The following is a 16,121-nucleotide window of genomic DNA, read 5'->3' as shown; positions in this document are numbered from 1 at the left end:
TGCTGCGGCTGTCGCATCCAGCCTGGGGGGCGAGGGGGTGTCCGGGCGGGGGCAGCCGGGTGCTGTGGGCGCCGGGACTGCCCCGTGATCTCGCGTGTCCTCGTGCACGCGGTGCGCGTCCTGCTCCTGCTGCTGCTGGGTGGCCTTACAGCCCGAGCTTCTCGCGGTGCTTAGTGGTGGTTAATTATGTTTACAGAAGGCGTGCTGGTCCACAGGTTGACGTGCCAACGACTCTGCCTTTCTCTTTGGGGAAGTATTTCCACAGGATGGATGCCCGCAGTTGGGCCCCTTTGAGGTGGTTCTTTATCCTGATGCCTGTCTACTGGCGTGGAGTAGGCACCCCCGGAGTTGAGGGTGCCAGGGTCGCTTGCCTGCGTGGCTGGGCTGGGAACGGACGACATTTTGGGGGGTAATCGAATGGGTGTGAGAGTTTGCACTCTTTGCTCTATCAGTGTTAAGATACAGCGTCTGCTCTTAGAAGGAGAGGCTTTGCTAATGGGGTTAGATTCCAGCCTCTGCTGCCCGAGTGTTTACGAGGTCAGCCAAGTGTTACCCTAAGAGTCGTTCTGCTCGTACCTCGTCGATGGAGACTTCGGGCTGTAACATAGGCATTTGATTTGATTAAAACGTTTTCGCCCCAAAAACACAATGGTTTGAGTAGGTGATACACGCGCGTGGTGTAAATACTAGATTTCCCTCCGTGTTCTGCCTCCTGCTTCCCTTCCCCACCTCTAGAGCGACATGTGTCACGTTCTAGGTCTCCCTCCAAAGAGCCTGCGCACGTCTGGTGGCCCGGCCGCTCTCGGGATTGGTGGGCAGCTCTGTTTCCAGGACGGGTGGGGCACACACCACGAACCGTATGAGTCTATGATAAACAGATGACAGACAGCTTCACGGAAAGACTCGGTTTGGCCTTTTGTGTGAGCCGTTTTGACCGAACGCCAGGGACCCCAGGGGCTCTGCAGGCTGTGTGCCGCGGGGGGCGTGGGGGGAGATGGCTGCCAGCACATACGCACTTGGACGGGGGCTCTGGGGACAGGAATGGACGCTGACAGCTGCTGTCTCTCTCTTGGCAGATGTTCCTCACCGTGTTCCTCAGCGACAACGAGCAGCACTTCACCGAGGTCCCCGTGACCCCCGAAACCACGTGCCGAGATGTGGTGGATCTGTGCAAAGAACCCGGCGAGAGCGAGTGCCACCTGGCTGAAGTGCGCTGCGGCTCTGGTACGAGGCGGGCACCCTGCGCGCCCCTTAGGCCGCGTTGTGTGGTTCCTGGATTGTAGACGTGGCGGCACACGTGCGTCGGGAGCGCGTCCGTCCAGCTGTGGTGGGACACAAAGCCTTTCTGCTCTTTCTTTCCCTGCGATACACTGAAGCCGCCATGGTGTGCGCGGTCAGAGGACAGGCAGGTGATGCACCGGTGGAAGCTTCCGGTAAACCGTACGGTGCTCACGAGGTGCTTTCTGGGTGCTTGGACTTGACTGAGTTAGAGATGTGAGGCGTCCCGAGTGTGTCGCCCTCTGCACGTGTTTGCAGGTTTTTAGGGAAGGCGGTCGGTGTGGCGTCACCGTGGTTGGGGGGGGGGGATTGAAGTCTTGGGTAGTGTTTTAAGCTTTGAGATCAATCCCTCACTCTAGTTCTTTGTATCTTTGTAGCTCTGAAGCGGGACAGCCTGCTCTTCTTGCCCCTGAGGAGTTTGTAGATGGAGTAATTTTCCGTCATTTGTGCCTCAGTCCTGTGCAGCCTGCATGAGCGCCCCCTGCCCCCCGGCCTCCTCCAGGGCTGCCCGGTGTCCCGGCGCCGGCCGCACACCGTGGGGACTGGGTCCACGCCGTTCCCGATGCTCCGGTGGCCCAGGCAAGACCTCCTGGTCACCTTTGGTCGACTCGCTTACGGGTGGGGGTCCTAGAGGTCTCGTGCCCTCTCCCTGGGTCACTTCCTCCCTTCCCCCCGCAGGGGAGCTAGAGTAGACCATTTGCTAGAGGGGCCCGAATGGTAGTCTGACTTTCCTCTTCTCAGTGACTTGCTTTCTGCTTAGAATCAGATCCACACTCTGATCTTGGACTGTGGCTGCCGGATACTGGCTCCTCCCCGTCCTCCTGCAGCTCTCTGGTGTTCCTGAATGATCCCCGCTCCTTCCCTCCTTAGGGCCACAGGCGCCGGCTCCTTTACTGCCTGTGTCGCTCTCCCTCCAGGTTTTGCCGCTGGACTTCAGCTGAAATGTTACCTCCTGCTGAAGTAGCTGTGATGTCACCCTGATCTGCCCCTCTGCTAAGACACGTCACGCTGGTTCTTGAGCGTTCATGTCTCTTGCCGCTTTAATCCCCGTGGCCCCACACAAGTGCACTTGAACGTCGCTCCCTGAGAGGAGAGGCCTTGCGTGTCCCTGTCATTGGTGTGCCCGGCTCAGGGGAGGGCCTGGGGTCTGGCGGTGCTCAGTGAGCACTTCCTGAGTGAATCCGCGCACTGCTGGATGCTTCTGGCAGCCTCCTTGCATCAGAAGTGACCTTGTTTATGGTTTACTAGGGGTTATCGGAAGCACCCATTGTGCGCCCCTCACCTTCTCTCCAGACCCACCTGCCCTTCCTCCCTTTTCCTAGAGGAAGAGGCATCCCTCTCTTTGTCGAGGCTCAGTGTCTCCTGGAAACTCTGATTCTACCTGTTCTTTCTTCTCTCGTGTCTTGCTCACTTGAGTTCCCTTTACTATGTGATGATGATGTTTAGAAGATTTTCTGTCTTCTAACTTATGTTTTAGTTTTTTAAAGTTATTTGGAGAAAGATAGAGCAGGTGGGGGAGGGGCAGAAAGGAGGAGACGAGTCCCAAGCAGGCTCCACACTGTCAGCGCAGAGCCTGACGTGGGGCTCGAATTCACAAACCTCGAGATCATGACCTGAGCCAAGATCAGTCAGAGGCTGAACCACCCAGGAGCCCCTCCTCTTCTAGTTTTTAAAATAAATGACAGCACCTGAACGTATTCTTTTTTGTAAAAGAGGAAATAATATAGACAGAATAGAAGCGCGTCCCTACTCCCATCCCTCAGTTCTCCACGTAATTGCTCCTTTTTAAAAATTATTACTATTTTTAATGTTTTATTTTACTTTTTGAGAGAGCGTGAGCTAGCGGGGGTGGTGCAGAGAGAGAGGGAGACACAGAATCCGAAGCAGCTCCAGGCTCCGCTCTGTCAGTGTAGAGCCCGAGGTGGGGCTCGAGCCCATGAGCTGAGAGGTCGTGAGCTGAGATCCAGAATAAATGCTGGGCCACCCGGCACCCCCCTGGGTTTCCATTTTCAGAGAATTGTTTCCCTGTAGCCATTGCTCAGGTTTCCCTTGGCTTTTTTGCCTCTTGATCTGTAGGCGTTAAAACCAAAACCAACTACTCTGCAGCCCGGGTCTCTCTGTGTGATTTACAAGGCTTCTTCTTTACTTCGAGGCTGTGAACCCGCTCTCCTGGTCCGTAAAGCTGGTTTTAGTGGTTTCTGTCCTTCCTCCATCAGTCTGTGACTCGTGAGAGTTAGGGGGCCGGTTCTTGTCTCCAGACAGAGAGTGAGTTGTTCTGAGTGCCCCTCCGATCGGTGCTCTCTTCCTTCCCGATGTGAGCCGTCTCTGTGTCCGTGGTAGATCTCGTGCCAGGTTCACTCCTGCCAGCTTCCGTCAGTCACTTGTGTCTTTTGTTCACAACAGAACCAAACTGTTCTAATTACTGTGTGGTTTTAGTGTGTGTTAGGGATCGGTGAGCCAGGTGTGCATTTCATTGTTCTGCTTTTTTTGTTTTTTCGAATATTTGTTTATTTCTGAGAGAGCGAATGTGTGTAGGCGTGAGAGAGGGGCAGAGAGAGAGACAGAATCCCAAGCAGGCTCTGCCCTGTCACGGGGCTCAAACTCACGAACTGTGAGATCATGGCCTGTGCCGAAATCAAGAGTCAGAGGCTTGACCGACTGAGCCTACCCCCCACCCCACCCCCAGGCACCCCTGTTTTTTCAAAGAATACCTGAGCTGTTCTATATATTTTTTTTCAGATACAATGTAGAAGGACCTTAAAAGGTTCCGGGAAAAATCCTATTGGGATTTGGATGGGTTATAGTGAACTCATAATTCATTAGAGGGTTGCTGGTGTGGTGCTGTGGTTAGGAGCAAGATCTTGGGTATCAAGTCCTGTCTCTGCCCTTTACTAGCCTTCTAACCTCACCGTCCTCCCCGGAATCCCTCCCTGGAATCCATGGCAGGCCCCGCTCACCTGGGGCAGGGGGTGTGGGCAGGGGGTCTGCAGAACCCGAAGCGTGCTCCTGCACTTGCGGTCAGTCCTCCCGGCCAGCGGGACCCCGGCTCCCAGACCTGCTGAGCAGTCCCCCCATGGGGACCGGGGTTTCTTCACTTTCTTGACTTGTCTCTTGGCTCCTGGAGCCTGGGGGTTTCACCTCATTTTTCTGAAAGCGCGCGCGCGCGTGTGTGCGCGCATGCGTGCGTGCCTATGTTGGGTGAGGAGGCAGAAGGTCTGCTCAGAAGTGCTTTTGGGGGTGTCTTTCTTGTCAGGGGTGTTCCTTTTGGGGGGTCTTAGAATTTCTGTGGCTTGTGGAAGAGACGGGACCTCTGAACTCCGCGTGTTGTTTTACCGTGACTGGAAGCACAACGGTACTTTGTTGGAGCTGACGGGACTGAGTTCAGGGTCAGTCCACAAAACGGGCTGCCTGTTCTCCGCCCTGTGGTCGCTGCAGGTGCTGGCGTCGTGGTCTCGGTTACCGGCAGGCGCGCCGAGTTCTCGCCGGCCGCTTCAACGTCCTCACGTTGAGTAAGTAGCACACTGACGTCACTGGAGCTGCTCCGATTGGGAGCAGTTGTGTCCGCGAGCAGTAGGTTTGGTGTTTATATCCAGATCCTGGAGATGACAAGGTATTTTGAGGGGAGCTTACAACCATGGTTTCTCCTGAGTTGCGCATTTATTAGAGTGTTTAGCTGTGTCCTTTTGTCTCTAGAAAAGTTTGACAGCTGTCATTCTCACCGGAAGAGGGGCCGAATAGACATGCAGCGAACGATGTGGGGGGTTGGGGTACCGGCCCCCCGGGGCACAGTCGAAAACCCGCATGTGACTTTCAGCTACCCCCAAACTGCTTACGGCCTGCTGTCGCCCGGGAAGTCCGGTAGCCCATGTTGTGTATGTCGTGTGTATTACACACTGTTCTTCAGTCAAGGAAGCTAGAGAGAAGATGCTAGTAAGGAAATCATAAGGAATGTGGAGCTCCTGGCAGTAAGTTAAGTGCTCAGTCAGTTAAGTGTCGTCTTCGGCTCAGGTCATGATCTCCCGGTTCCTGAGTTCGAGCCCCCGCATCAGGCTCTGCACTGACCGTGCAGACCCTGCTTGGGATTCTGTTTCTCCCTCTCTCTGCCCTCCCTGGCTCACATTCTCTCTCTCTCAAAGTAAAGAAACAGTAAAAAAACAAAAAACCATAAGGAATATTTACAGCACTGCCCTGTATTTATCAAAAAAATTCCCGCATAAGTGGACGTGGGCAGGTCATAGCTGTTACTCAAGGGTCTATTGTGTTTTCAGTGCAGTAAGCAGCCTTTTGTTAGGAAACGGGTATGTCTGATTTTTTTTTTTTTTAACATAGTTTATAGAATTATAACTTAAAAATAGCCTAATAGGAAGACTAGGCTGTTTGGAAAGTTATTTTTAATTTCTTGTTTGTGTGCTTAGAGAGCCCTAGAACATCCGAGTTAGAAAGGACCTCAGAGACCATCCTGTGTCACAGTTGACAGACTTCAGAAACCCCTCGAGGTCACCGGCGGCTAGTCCATCAGGCACTGAGCTAGAGTCCCGTGCTGCTGGCGGCCGGCCCTGACCGGTTCCTCTTTCCTGTGCCCCCCGGTTGGACACGGACTGTGTGGAGCATCTGTGACACTGTATTTCTAAGGGCTCTTTTATTTTACTTTCTAAAAATTTTTTTGAAGTTTATTCATTTTTGAGGGGGGTGGGGTGAGGGACAGAGAGAGAGGGAGACACAGGATCCGAAGCAACTCCAGGCTCCGAGCCATTAGCACAGAGCCCGACGTGGGGCTCGAATTCACAAACCACAAGATCGTGACCTGAACCCAAGTCTGACACTTAACCGACTGAGCCACCCAGGTGCCCCATCTAAGGGCTCTTTTAATGGGAAAAAAGTTATCTAAGACGCTAAGTGTTCCCATCAGCAGAATCTGCACGAAGGATGGGAGCAAATGCCCTTCGTTGGACCTGCAGGTCACATGATGTGTTTGTTTCCATAGAGCGTCCGGTTGCTGATAACGAGCGCATGTTTGAGGCTCTGCAGCGGTCTGGAAGTCAGAGGAACGAAGTTCGTTTCTTCCTTCGTCACGAACGGCCCCCCGGCAGGGACACAGGTGGGTAGCGTCATGTGAATCTGAACAGGGCTGTGGACTTTGCTTGCTTTGGAGGGGGTGGGGGGTGTCGGGAGCCTGGTGACTTGAGTGAGGGTGCAGGAGAGGGAGGGAGTGGAGGCCTGAGGACGGCCCAGCTGCCAAGACCTGACCGCCAGGGAGCCAAGGGTGTGGTTTGCTTTGATTTGTGGTGTTTGAAGAGGGGAGAATTGGGTGGAAAGGAGTCCCTAGAGCAGGAGGTGGAAATTTGGGGGCGGCGATGTGTGCTGGCGGGTCCCTGAGGAGCGGCGCCCTCAGCCCGAGAGACCTTCTCCTGGGTGCAGAGGGAGAGAGGACAGATGCGGTTGGCGGTGGTGTGGGGTTTGGAGGAAGGGCTTCTGGTCGTCTTCTCTGAGGTTGGGGAGGGGGGCACAGAGGCCCACGTGAGCCGTCACAGGGAACACAAGAGCGTCAGCTAGGGACTCGGGACACCGCGGATTCCAGACCCTGGGCTTTCCTTCTAGCCGGGCTCTGCAGTCTGGATGTTGGAAGAAGACGGTTAGATTGCCCCAGAGTTGGGGTTTTGCCGGCCCAATCGGGAGGAGGACACAGACGGCGTCTGAGCTGGTGGGAAGGGGTGGAGGGGAGCTGCAGGAAGAGGCTAGGCAGGGGAGGAGACTGCGGTCCCGGGTTCCTGAACAGGTGCAGTGACGGGAAGTTAGGGTCCGAACCCAGACCGTCTAAATTCAAGATCCCAGAGGGAGAGCACTTGTAGGGGATTTGGGCCAGGAGATGAGCCAGGGTTAGGGGCTGAGAGGCGGGCTTTGGACGGAGGCTGTGGGGGTCAGGTGGTCACAGCTGTGGGGATGAGGGTTCTCACCGGGGCGTGCAGATGAGGTAAGGAGGGAGAAGACGCCAGTGGAGGGACGCCGGGCCGACCATGGCTGGACCCTGAGGGTGGAGCCGTCCTGGGGACCCTGAGGGGCTCTGTTCCTGGGGGAAGCCCCCCGATAAGTGGGAGTACTAAGTATTTCTAAAAGTGTGAGAACCTTTAAAATGGGAACTTGAGGGTTTGTGATCTCAGGACATTACTCTCGTGAGTAGGAATGTAGGAAACAGGTGTTCGCTATCATGTAACATAACATCTCAAGTTTACTGCCTTAATCCAAGCGCCCGCGTGGTGCCCAGCCATTAGAAATGCTTACGTGTGGCGTGTGACGTAGTGTGGCCTCATCCCCACCGCAGGAGAGTGCGGGCACGCAGGTGACCTGCCCTGCCCGAGGCCACACGTCCGGGGCGGAGCCGGGAGCACAGCCGAGACCCCTCAGCCAGGCTGGCCATACGCTCTCCATCCTCACTGCTGTCTGTAGGTGTCCTTTAAACCCTCACTTATTTTGTTCCCGAGCCGCCTTTCTTGTAGTTGTAAATTGGCGTCTACAATCGCATTTTTGTTTTGTTCTTTACTTACGTTATCGCACACATCCTCTGGTAATAAGTTGAATTTTACCTTTTCACCCAACAGTTCCCATGTCTTCTGGGTAGGTCGTGGGTAAATTATTAAATAGGAGTGCAGTACACAGCCTCAGTGTGTCTGTAAGGTGAGAAGCCCAGTCCAGAGATCGAGGAGCCGTTCACATTGTCGCACACACCAGGGCCCCGCAGCTTTCGAACCGGGCCGCGGTCGCATCCGCCAGCGAGGTGCGAGCCTGGGTTAGGGGACGCCCGCCCTCTTCCCTGTGCCCTTGGCCCAGGACCTGGGCCTCTGACTCTGATTGAGTCCTGAACATGCTAACGAGACACTGGTTGCATGCCCTCTCGTTGAGGTGGTGAAGAAAGCAATTACTCTTAAGTGGCAGGTTTTTTTTCTTGTGGAAATATTGTGACAGATGACTTGAGCCGCGTTGTCAGAACTGAACAGTGTTTTAAAAATAAAGCTAGTGCGTTCGCGTTAGGTGTCCGCGTGGTACCTGGCTCTGAGGACAGACGTTTACTTAATGGGCGCGGGAATCTGTGCTGAGCTTCAAGTAGGTATAATAGACATTTAATTGAAAAGAAATTTTAATTTAAAATTTCTTGGGAGATCTGTGTTTTCTAATATACGGGAAGTACAGATATAGGCTTAATTTTCTATATTTAAAAAGCTGTTGATATTTCAAATTACAAATTTCTTACACTGTATCAGTTTAAATTTTTTTTAATTTTTATTTTGCAAGAGAGACTGAGCACCAGCGGGGGACGGTCAGAGAGAGAGGGAGACACAGAATCCAAAGCGGGCTTCAGGCCCCAGAAAAATTCTTTTTAGCCAGTAAAGCAGAATATACAGTGTTCTCTAGTTAGTATTTTCCCAAGTTAAGAAAATGGAAATTTTTTTACTGAAATAAATGGGGAAGTACTTCCTAGTACTTATGAACTACCATAAAATGTCCCCAGTAAACCAAAAATATTCAAGACGTCTCTTAACTCTGTTTTCAGTTGCTTCTTTTCAGTGGAAGTTACAAACACACCTGATGAGCACGGGGATGGATGGATTTAATTTTCACTTATTTCTTTCGGTGAAAGTTCTTGATCTCACAACCGACTAGCTAAGTGGAGAGCCAGGAGCAGCATTGTGAACAAATGACGGGAGGTGTTTTGTTTACGGCGTCCTTTCTGCTTCTGGTCTCCGGGAGCGATAGTGACAACCCCAAGGTGACCTGCTCCTTATGGCACCTGTCCGTTCTAGTGTTAATGCCTGGCTTTTGAATTTTGTGCTTAGTGAGTGGACCAAGGTCTCAGGATCCAAGTTTAAGAAGAAATGGTGTAAAAGTTCCTGGTGAACATCGAAGGAAGGAGAATGGCGTAAGTGATCGTTTTTTTGTTTTTATCCGTGCTGCACGCGTGCCAGTGATCTGCTGTTTTGACCTTCAACTCGCATTCATTATTACTTTGTTCTCCAATGGGTTACGAAGGATGGCCCTCTTCTGTAAAGGTTATTGTAAATTCATTTCATACAAAGGATTGATTTTAATGATCTCGGCATGGGTGACTGTCGAGAGCAGTTTTAGATGCTGGAAATGCCTCACATTCAGAACAAAACAAATGTTGAGCAAGTCACGAGTTTTAGTAAGTACCTTTGGGGGCACCTGGTAGACATTTTCTTTTCAGAGCTCAGAATTTGTAATACGGTTAGGGATTCGCCTCTTTATCTTTCCCCAGTCTATGGTAAATTTATGTGAGAATCCAGACCATTTGCTCCTCTTTCCCCAAATTCTCCTTGTTTCTCTTAGATCTTACACTTCTCTTACGGGGCTGGAAGGCTCACATAAAGATGACGAAAAACGGTCTTAGCCGTTAACAGGATTTGAGTGCATCTTGACACAGCGTATCTTCCCCCCTCACTGGGTTCTTCTTGAACAGCTTTATCGAACTATAGTTGACCCACATACAGTAAATTGCACATATTTCGAGTGCACAGTTTGGTAAGTTTTGACACGTGTACACACCTGTGAAACCGTCACCACAGTCAAGATAGTGACAGTGTCCGTCACGCTGGGTTTCCGCATGTCCTTCTGTAACCTTCCCTTCCTGCCTCCCTCCCCGTCCTCAAGGACCCCCTGTCTGCTTTCTGTCGCTGCAGATCACTTGTGTTTTCCAGAATTTTATGTGGATGGAATCCTCCAGTATATAGTCTTTTTGTCTGAATGTGCTCAGCATAGCTGTTTTCATCCCTTCCGTCCTGGAGGTCAGTGGTTGGTTCCTTTTCATCGCTGGGACGCACTCCACCCGCACAACATGCTGATCCACCTGTAGACGGACGTTGGGCTTATTGCCGGTTCTGGTTAGTCTGTATCCAGCCGTCATATTTGGGTCCTAGTCTGTGTACGGGCACGTCCTTTTAGTTCTCTTCGGCTACTAGGAGTGGGGTGCTGGGTCACGCGGCAGGGGCGTGTTCACTTTTTAAGAAGCTGCCAGACTGGTTGCCAAGGTGATTGTTTTATTTTCCTTTCCCATCCGAGAGTTCCGGTTGTGCTGTGTCCTCGCCCGCATCTGGTGTGGTCAGTCCTGGTAATTGTCGCTGGCTGGGGCCTCGCGGTCCCCCGAGGCTTCACCTTGTGTTTCTCTGACAGCTTGTGGTGCACACGCTTATTTGCCACCCGTGTGTCTTATTTGGTGACATATTTGTTCGCCTCTTTTGTTTATACTTTTCCTTGTTGGTTTGTTTGCTTTCTTAGTACTGAGTTTGAGAACTCTGTTCTGGATCCGAGTCTTTTATGAGGTATATGCTTTACAAATATTCTCCCTGGTCTGTGACGTGTTCCTAATTTTAATAAAGGATAGTTGCTCAATTGAGAAGTTTTGTCTTGTTCTTTTACATTTAATTTTATGACCCACTTTGAACACTTGGCTGTGGTACGAGGACTTGAGCTCGTGCTGTTGTGTACGTGGACGTCCAGGTGACCAAGCTGGATGCCTGTTGGAAGGGCCATACTTTCTCGCTCCAGGGCCTTGCACCTTCGTCTCGAGGCCGTTGCCCCGTACACGTGGGCGTCTGTCCGTGCTCTCCGTTCCTCTCTCTTGACCGTGCTGTGTCGGTCACCAGAGCATGGGGAAGTCTTCCGGTCAGGCCGTGTGACTTTTCTAAATTTATTCCTTTTCAGGTTGTTGTGGCTGTTCCAGATCCTGTGCCCTCCCTTATGGGAGTTTGGAATCTCCTTGTTCATTCACACACACACACACACACACACACACACACACACACACACAAGCCTACTGGAAGATGCCTGCATGGCTTAGTTGACTGGGTGTCTGACTCCTGATTTGGCTCAGGTCATGATCCCAGGCTAGTGGGATTGAGCCCCTCGTCGGGCTCTGCACTGAGCATGAAGCCCGCTTAGTATTCTCTCTCGCTCTTGCTCTCTCACCCCCCCACCCCTCTTCCCCACTCGTGTGCTCTCTCTTTCTCTAAAATAAAAAATAACCTTTAATCCCTTTTTAAGAATTAAAAAAAAGCCTGCTGGGAGTTCACTTTGCCAAGCATACAGGTCAGTTCGGGAAGCGTGGTCATCTTGCGGGCGTGAGCTTCTGATTCACGAGCATGTCACTTAGCCCAGCTTCATTCAGGCCTTTCTCTCAGCAGTTTGTGAGTTTTCAGGGTGCAGGTCTTGTGCATCGTGTTAAATTTATTCCTGAGTACTTCATGGTTTCTGTGCTACTGGAAATGGTCTTTAAAGATGCTTTTCTAGGGTACCTGGGTGGCGTCTGTTAAGCATCCGACTCTTTGTTTGGGTTCAGGTCATGATCTCACGGTTTGCGAGATTGAGGCCCGAGTTTGGATTCTCTCTCCCTCTCTGCCCCTCCCCATGCACGCGCTTGTGCACATGTGCCTTCTTTCTCAAAATAAGTAAACATGAAATTTTTCCTCAATTTCTGGTTGTCAGTATATATAAACACAGTTGATTTTTGCCTCCTGATCGTTTATCCTGCAATGTTGCAAACACCTCACTAGTTCTGGCGGCTCTTTTGTAGACTCTGTAGCATTTTCCTCACAGATCACGTTTTCTGTGAGTCAAGACAGTTTACTTTCTTCCTTTCCAAACTGGATACAACTTCCGGCCTTTTCTTTTCTGTTACCGTGGCTTGGAACTTCTAGGAGCGTGTTGAGTAGATGCTTTGAGAGTAGACATCTTGTTTGTCCCTCACAACTCAGTGTATCTTGAATATTTTTGATGCTAGTGTCATATTTAAAAAAACCTTTTTTTAAGTTTATTTATTTTGAGAGAGAGAGGGAGCATGGAAGGCAGGAGAGAGGGAAAGAGGGAATCCCAAGCAGACTCACACTCTGACAGCGTGGAGTCCGATGTGGGGCTCAAACTCCCGAACCATGAGATCATGACCTGAGCAGAAATCACGTCACTTAACTGACTGAGCCACCCGGGCGCGCCTCGCTAGTGTCATGTTTTTAAAGGTCATTGTGATGACTGTGTTCTAGGTTAGCCGCTGGTGCCCCAGTGTCATGTTTAGTGTGATCAAATGTTATTTTTCTAGTATAAATTAACTACAGAACAAGGTAATTCTAAGTAGTTCCATTTCGGCCACCAACTACTGAAACTTTACTTTTACATTTATAACTTGAAGAGCGCTGGTCTGTTGGTACATTTTATGTCTAAACATAATAAGACGTATCCCCTGTGGGGATGTGAACATGAAACTTAATGGTCTCGTTAATATTACGGGAGAAGAACGGCCGATTTTGGCGTGATGGGTTCAGGTGCGGCTTAAGCAGACCTTGGTGCAGGGTCTCTGTGATCATTTCGTGGTAGCCGGAGCACTTGTGGTTTCGTTTGCAGGCTGGCAGCCCCGGGATGGATCTGACTCTGGCCGAGCTTCAGGAGATGGCGTCCCGCCAGCAGCAGCAGATTGAGGCCCAGCAGCAGATGCTGGCCACTAAGGTAACGTCTCGTTGGAGGACGGGCGGGCCCGCCGTTGATGCGTGAGTGAGGCCGCTCACGCTGTGCGCCGTCGCCTCCCAGACACACGAGGAGACTGCAGCCCACGAGGTTCCTGCTTCCTGGCGCCTGCTTCTCTTTGCTGCAGCATTTTCTGGAAAGCCTTAGATCATCCCCCGTGTTCAGGATCGCTGGACCCCCGATCCTGAGCAAAATTATCCCTGTCCTGTATCGGTAACAGAGGAAGAGCATAAGGAATGCTTCCACTTGGCTGGTGGGAACCTCTCTGGACTGGCCTTGTCCTGACTGGTTGCTAAAGCGAGAGGGACTTTACAGTCAAGTCCTGCTAACTCTGTCCCCTTCTGCGTCATGACACTGATAACCGGCTGTTTGCCCTCTCCTGAGACATCCTGCCCCCACAGACTAATGCTCATCCTGGCCTCGAACAGGTGAAAAAACATAAGAAGCCTCCATTACCTTCCAGACCAGTCTCCCTGTTGCCTCTCCTGCCGGCCACAGGTTTCTGGTCTAAGTCCTCAGACTTCCTCCAGAGAGGCTGGGAGTCGGTATCTTGGGGTTTGCAGGCTAACGGTCTCAGCTCTATGGTTGTAGCACTAAAATGGCCGTGGACGCAAATGAATGGATGGCTGTGTCCCCCAAAAACTGGACTTCTAAAAACGGCAGGCTGGATTTCACCTGCCGTCCCTGGTCTGAACACTCAGTGTCTGCACCAGACCAGTTTTTTAGTGACTGTAAGTTCACTGGAGCTAGGGTACCAGTGGTGGTCTGGCGTGTGAGGTCCCCAGCGACATGCCCTGTGGCCCTCCTTGTCATAGTGCCAGGGCTCCCATGTATCCGTTTCTGTCTCTGATGCCAGGCACCAGCACCTTCAAAATCAGGTGTAGCATTGCTTCTCAAACTTCAGCCTGCATATGAATCACCTAGGGGTCTTGCTGAAAATGCATGTTCTGGGGGCGCCTGGGTGGCTCTGTCAGTTAAGTGTCTGACTCTTGATTTTGTCTCCGGTCATGATCTCACGGTTCGTGGGATCGAGCCCCATGTCGGGCTGTGCTCTGACAGAGTGGAACCTGCTTGGGATCTTCTCCCTCTCTCCTTGCCCCTCTTCTGCTCCTGCGCTCTCTCGCTCTCAAACATTTTAAAAAATGCATGTTCTGGGGCACCTGGTTGGCTCCGTTGATTAAGTGTCCGACTCCTGATTTCAGCTCAGGTCATGATCTCACAGTTCGTGAGATCAAGCTTTGCGTCAGGCTCTGTGCTGATAGATAAAAATAAGGTTGAGTAATAGAACAAATCTTTAATCTTGGGGACTTATTTCGAAACTATTTTGTGTTACTTCTGTTTCAGGCATATTAACTTGAGGTTACTCTTGATGATAAGTTGTGTGACTGTGTTACTCGATTTTAGTTAAAAATTTTAGTATGATAGAATGTTACGCTCTGGTTTTTTAGAGCGTTAAGTGGTTCTTCACCTCTTTCCTAAGTGCGTGTTGAGCGTGCGCTAGCTGTGCAAGGTGCTGTGTGAAGAGAGTCACATTTCACGGTTCGCTCCTTGCCGGTCGCCCCACTTTAGAGCTGAGGAAGGCGGTGAGGTTATGCGGTTTGCCCAGTCTTAGAGCCAGTAAGTGGCAGCACGCGGGGTGGGGAGTCCAAATCTGGCTCCAAAGCCGCCTTTGTAGCGAGCGCGTCTCTGTGTGAGCTTCTCCTAAACTTGTAGCCACGGCCCATGAGAACCAGTTCCGGATCGCTGTTCGCTCGCGGCATGAGAACCACGGGGAATAAAAGTGCTCGTTCCTGGGTCTTGTCCCCATGAGAATGGAGGGCTGGGGCCAGGAGCGGGTGCCTCGCGGGCTGGCCCGGGTTCGTTCCGGGCTGTGGCGCACCTGCTGGGAAGGGCGCGCTGACCGTGGCCTGTGTCTTCAGGAACAGCGCTTGAAGTTTTTGAAGCAGCAGGATGAGCGCCAGCAGCAGCAGGCTGCGGAGCAGGAGAAGCTGAAGAGGCTGAAGGAGATCGCGGAGAGCCAGGAGGCGAAGCTGAAGAAAGTGAGGGCGCTCAGGGGCCACGTGGAGCAGAAGAGGCTGAAGAACGGCCGGCTCGGTGAGCGGAGCCCGGGGGCGGCCGGTGTGGGTGCGGGGGCAGGGCGGGGGCTGGCGACAGGCGTTGCCAGGGGTGAGAGTGGGACGGGACCGTGTGCGCAGGGACCTCAGAGTTGTTGGAAAGCAGAATTCCCTGCAGCTTGGACACCCGTGAATAGGAGTTAGCTGCTGGGCGCCTTCGACAAGGTTCCTGACTCACCTTTGGAAAACGTCCTAGTGGTTTATTTGGGTTTTTTCCCCTCTAAATACTTTTTGACTGGAAATTTGACGAAGGATTTTTATTCATAGAATAGGTCTATTACAATACCACTTAATTAAAATTTTAGTGACTTAACGACTCCCTCTACCGCTTTTATAAAGCGCAGATTCAGAGTCCTAAATAAATTTTGTTGTTGCCCAAGTTTGCAGTTTAATACTCAAGATCCGGGTCCTGCCAAAGTCCCCTCCAGAGGGAGGCTCATTCAGAATGCGTCTGCCGATTCCAGCCGCCTGTGAAAGAGAAGGCTTCGGGGCCTTTCTGAAACGTCTGCGCTGTGTTCCGAGGCTCGTCGGAAAGCCCGGTTGCCTGGGAGCGCTCGTTCGTAGTTTTCTTTTCAGCCCTGGTTGCCTTTCTTCTTGTCCCTCCAGTGGAGGAGATCGAGCAGATGAACAGCCTGTTCCAGCAGAAGCAGAGGGAGCTGGTTCTGGCCGTGTCCAAGGTGGAGGAGCTGGGCAGGCAGCTGGAGGTGCTCAAGAACGGCCGGCTGGACGGGCGGCACGACGGCAGGTGCGCCGCGGCCGAGCTCGACCGCCTCTACAAGGAGCTGCAGGTGAGCCGGGGGCGCTTCACCCCGAGGTCCGGGACGCACGTCCGAGCGCCCCACGTGGGAAGTCGGGAGCCTCCCTCCAGCCGCAGCCGTGGGCCGACGTTCACTTTACACCAGGAGGTGGGGGGTGGGGGTGGGGCGGGGGCCTTGCGGTTTGGGAAAGTATGGAAGAGGGAAGCATGCGATTGTCTGGGAAATTTTCTTCCTGCTCCCTGCCGCGCCCCCCCCCCCCCCCATGCAGTTGCGAAACAAATTGAATCAGGAGCAGAATGCCAAGCTGCAGCAGCAGCGGGAGTGTCTGAACAAGCGCAATTCCGAGGTGGCAGTCATGGACAAGCGCGTGAACGAGCTGCGGGACCGGCTGTGGAAGAAGAAGGCGGCGCTGCAGCACAAGGAGGGTCCCCCGGTAGGTGGGGTAGGTGGG

General features: G+C 52.3%; 1 protein-coding gene across 3 annotated transcripts in view; it reads left to right on the top strand.

The window, feature by feature from the left end:
- Positions 1 to 16,121, top strand: part of TP53BP2 (tumor protein p53 binding protein 2) — a 53,165-nt gene that overhangs the window by 22,722 nt on the left and 14,322 nt on the right. For all 3 annotated transcript variants that reach the window (XM_042976866.1, XM_042976864.1, XM_042976865.1), the window contains exons 2-8: positions 1,077 to 1,224; positions 6,263 to 6,376; positions 9,108 to 9,190; positions 12,679 to 12,780; positions 14,718 to 14,892; positions 15,519 to 15,700; positions 15,939 to 16,103. In XM_042976866.1, coding sequence (XP_042832800.1) covers positions 1,077 to 1,224; positions 6,263 to 6,376; positions 9,108 to 9,190; positions 12,679 to 12,780; positions 14,718 to 14,892; positions 15,519 to 15,700; positions 15,939 to 16,103 — 969 coding nt within the window. The remainder of the gene's footprint in view (positions 1 to 1,076; positions 1,225 to 6,262; positions 6,377 to 9,107; positions 9,191 to 12,678; positions 12,781 to 14,717; positions 14,893 to 15,518; positions 15,701 to 15,938; positions 16,104 to 16,121) is intronic.

This window comes from Panthera tigris, chromosome F3, assembly GCF_018350195.1.
Source record: "Panthera tigris isolate Pti1 chromosome F3, P.tigris_Pti1_mat1.1, whole genome shotgun sequence".
NCBI classification, from domain to species: domain Eukaryota; kingdom Metazoa; phylum Chordata; class Mammalia; order Carnivora; family Felidae; genus Panthera; species Panthera tigris.
This window is presented reverse-complemented; position numbering and strand designations above follow the sequence as displayed.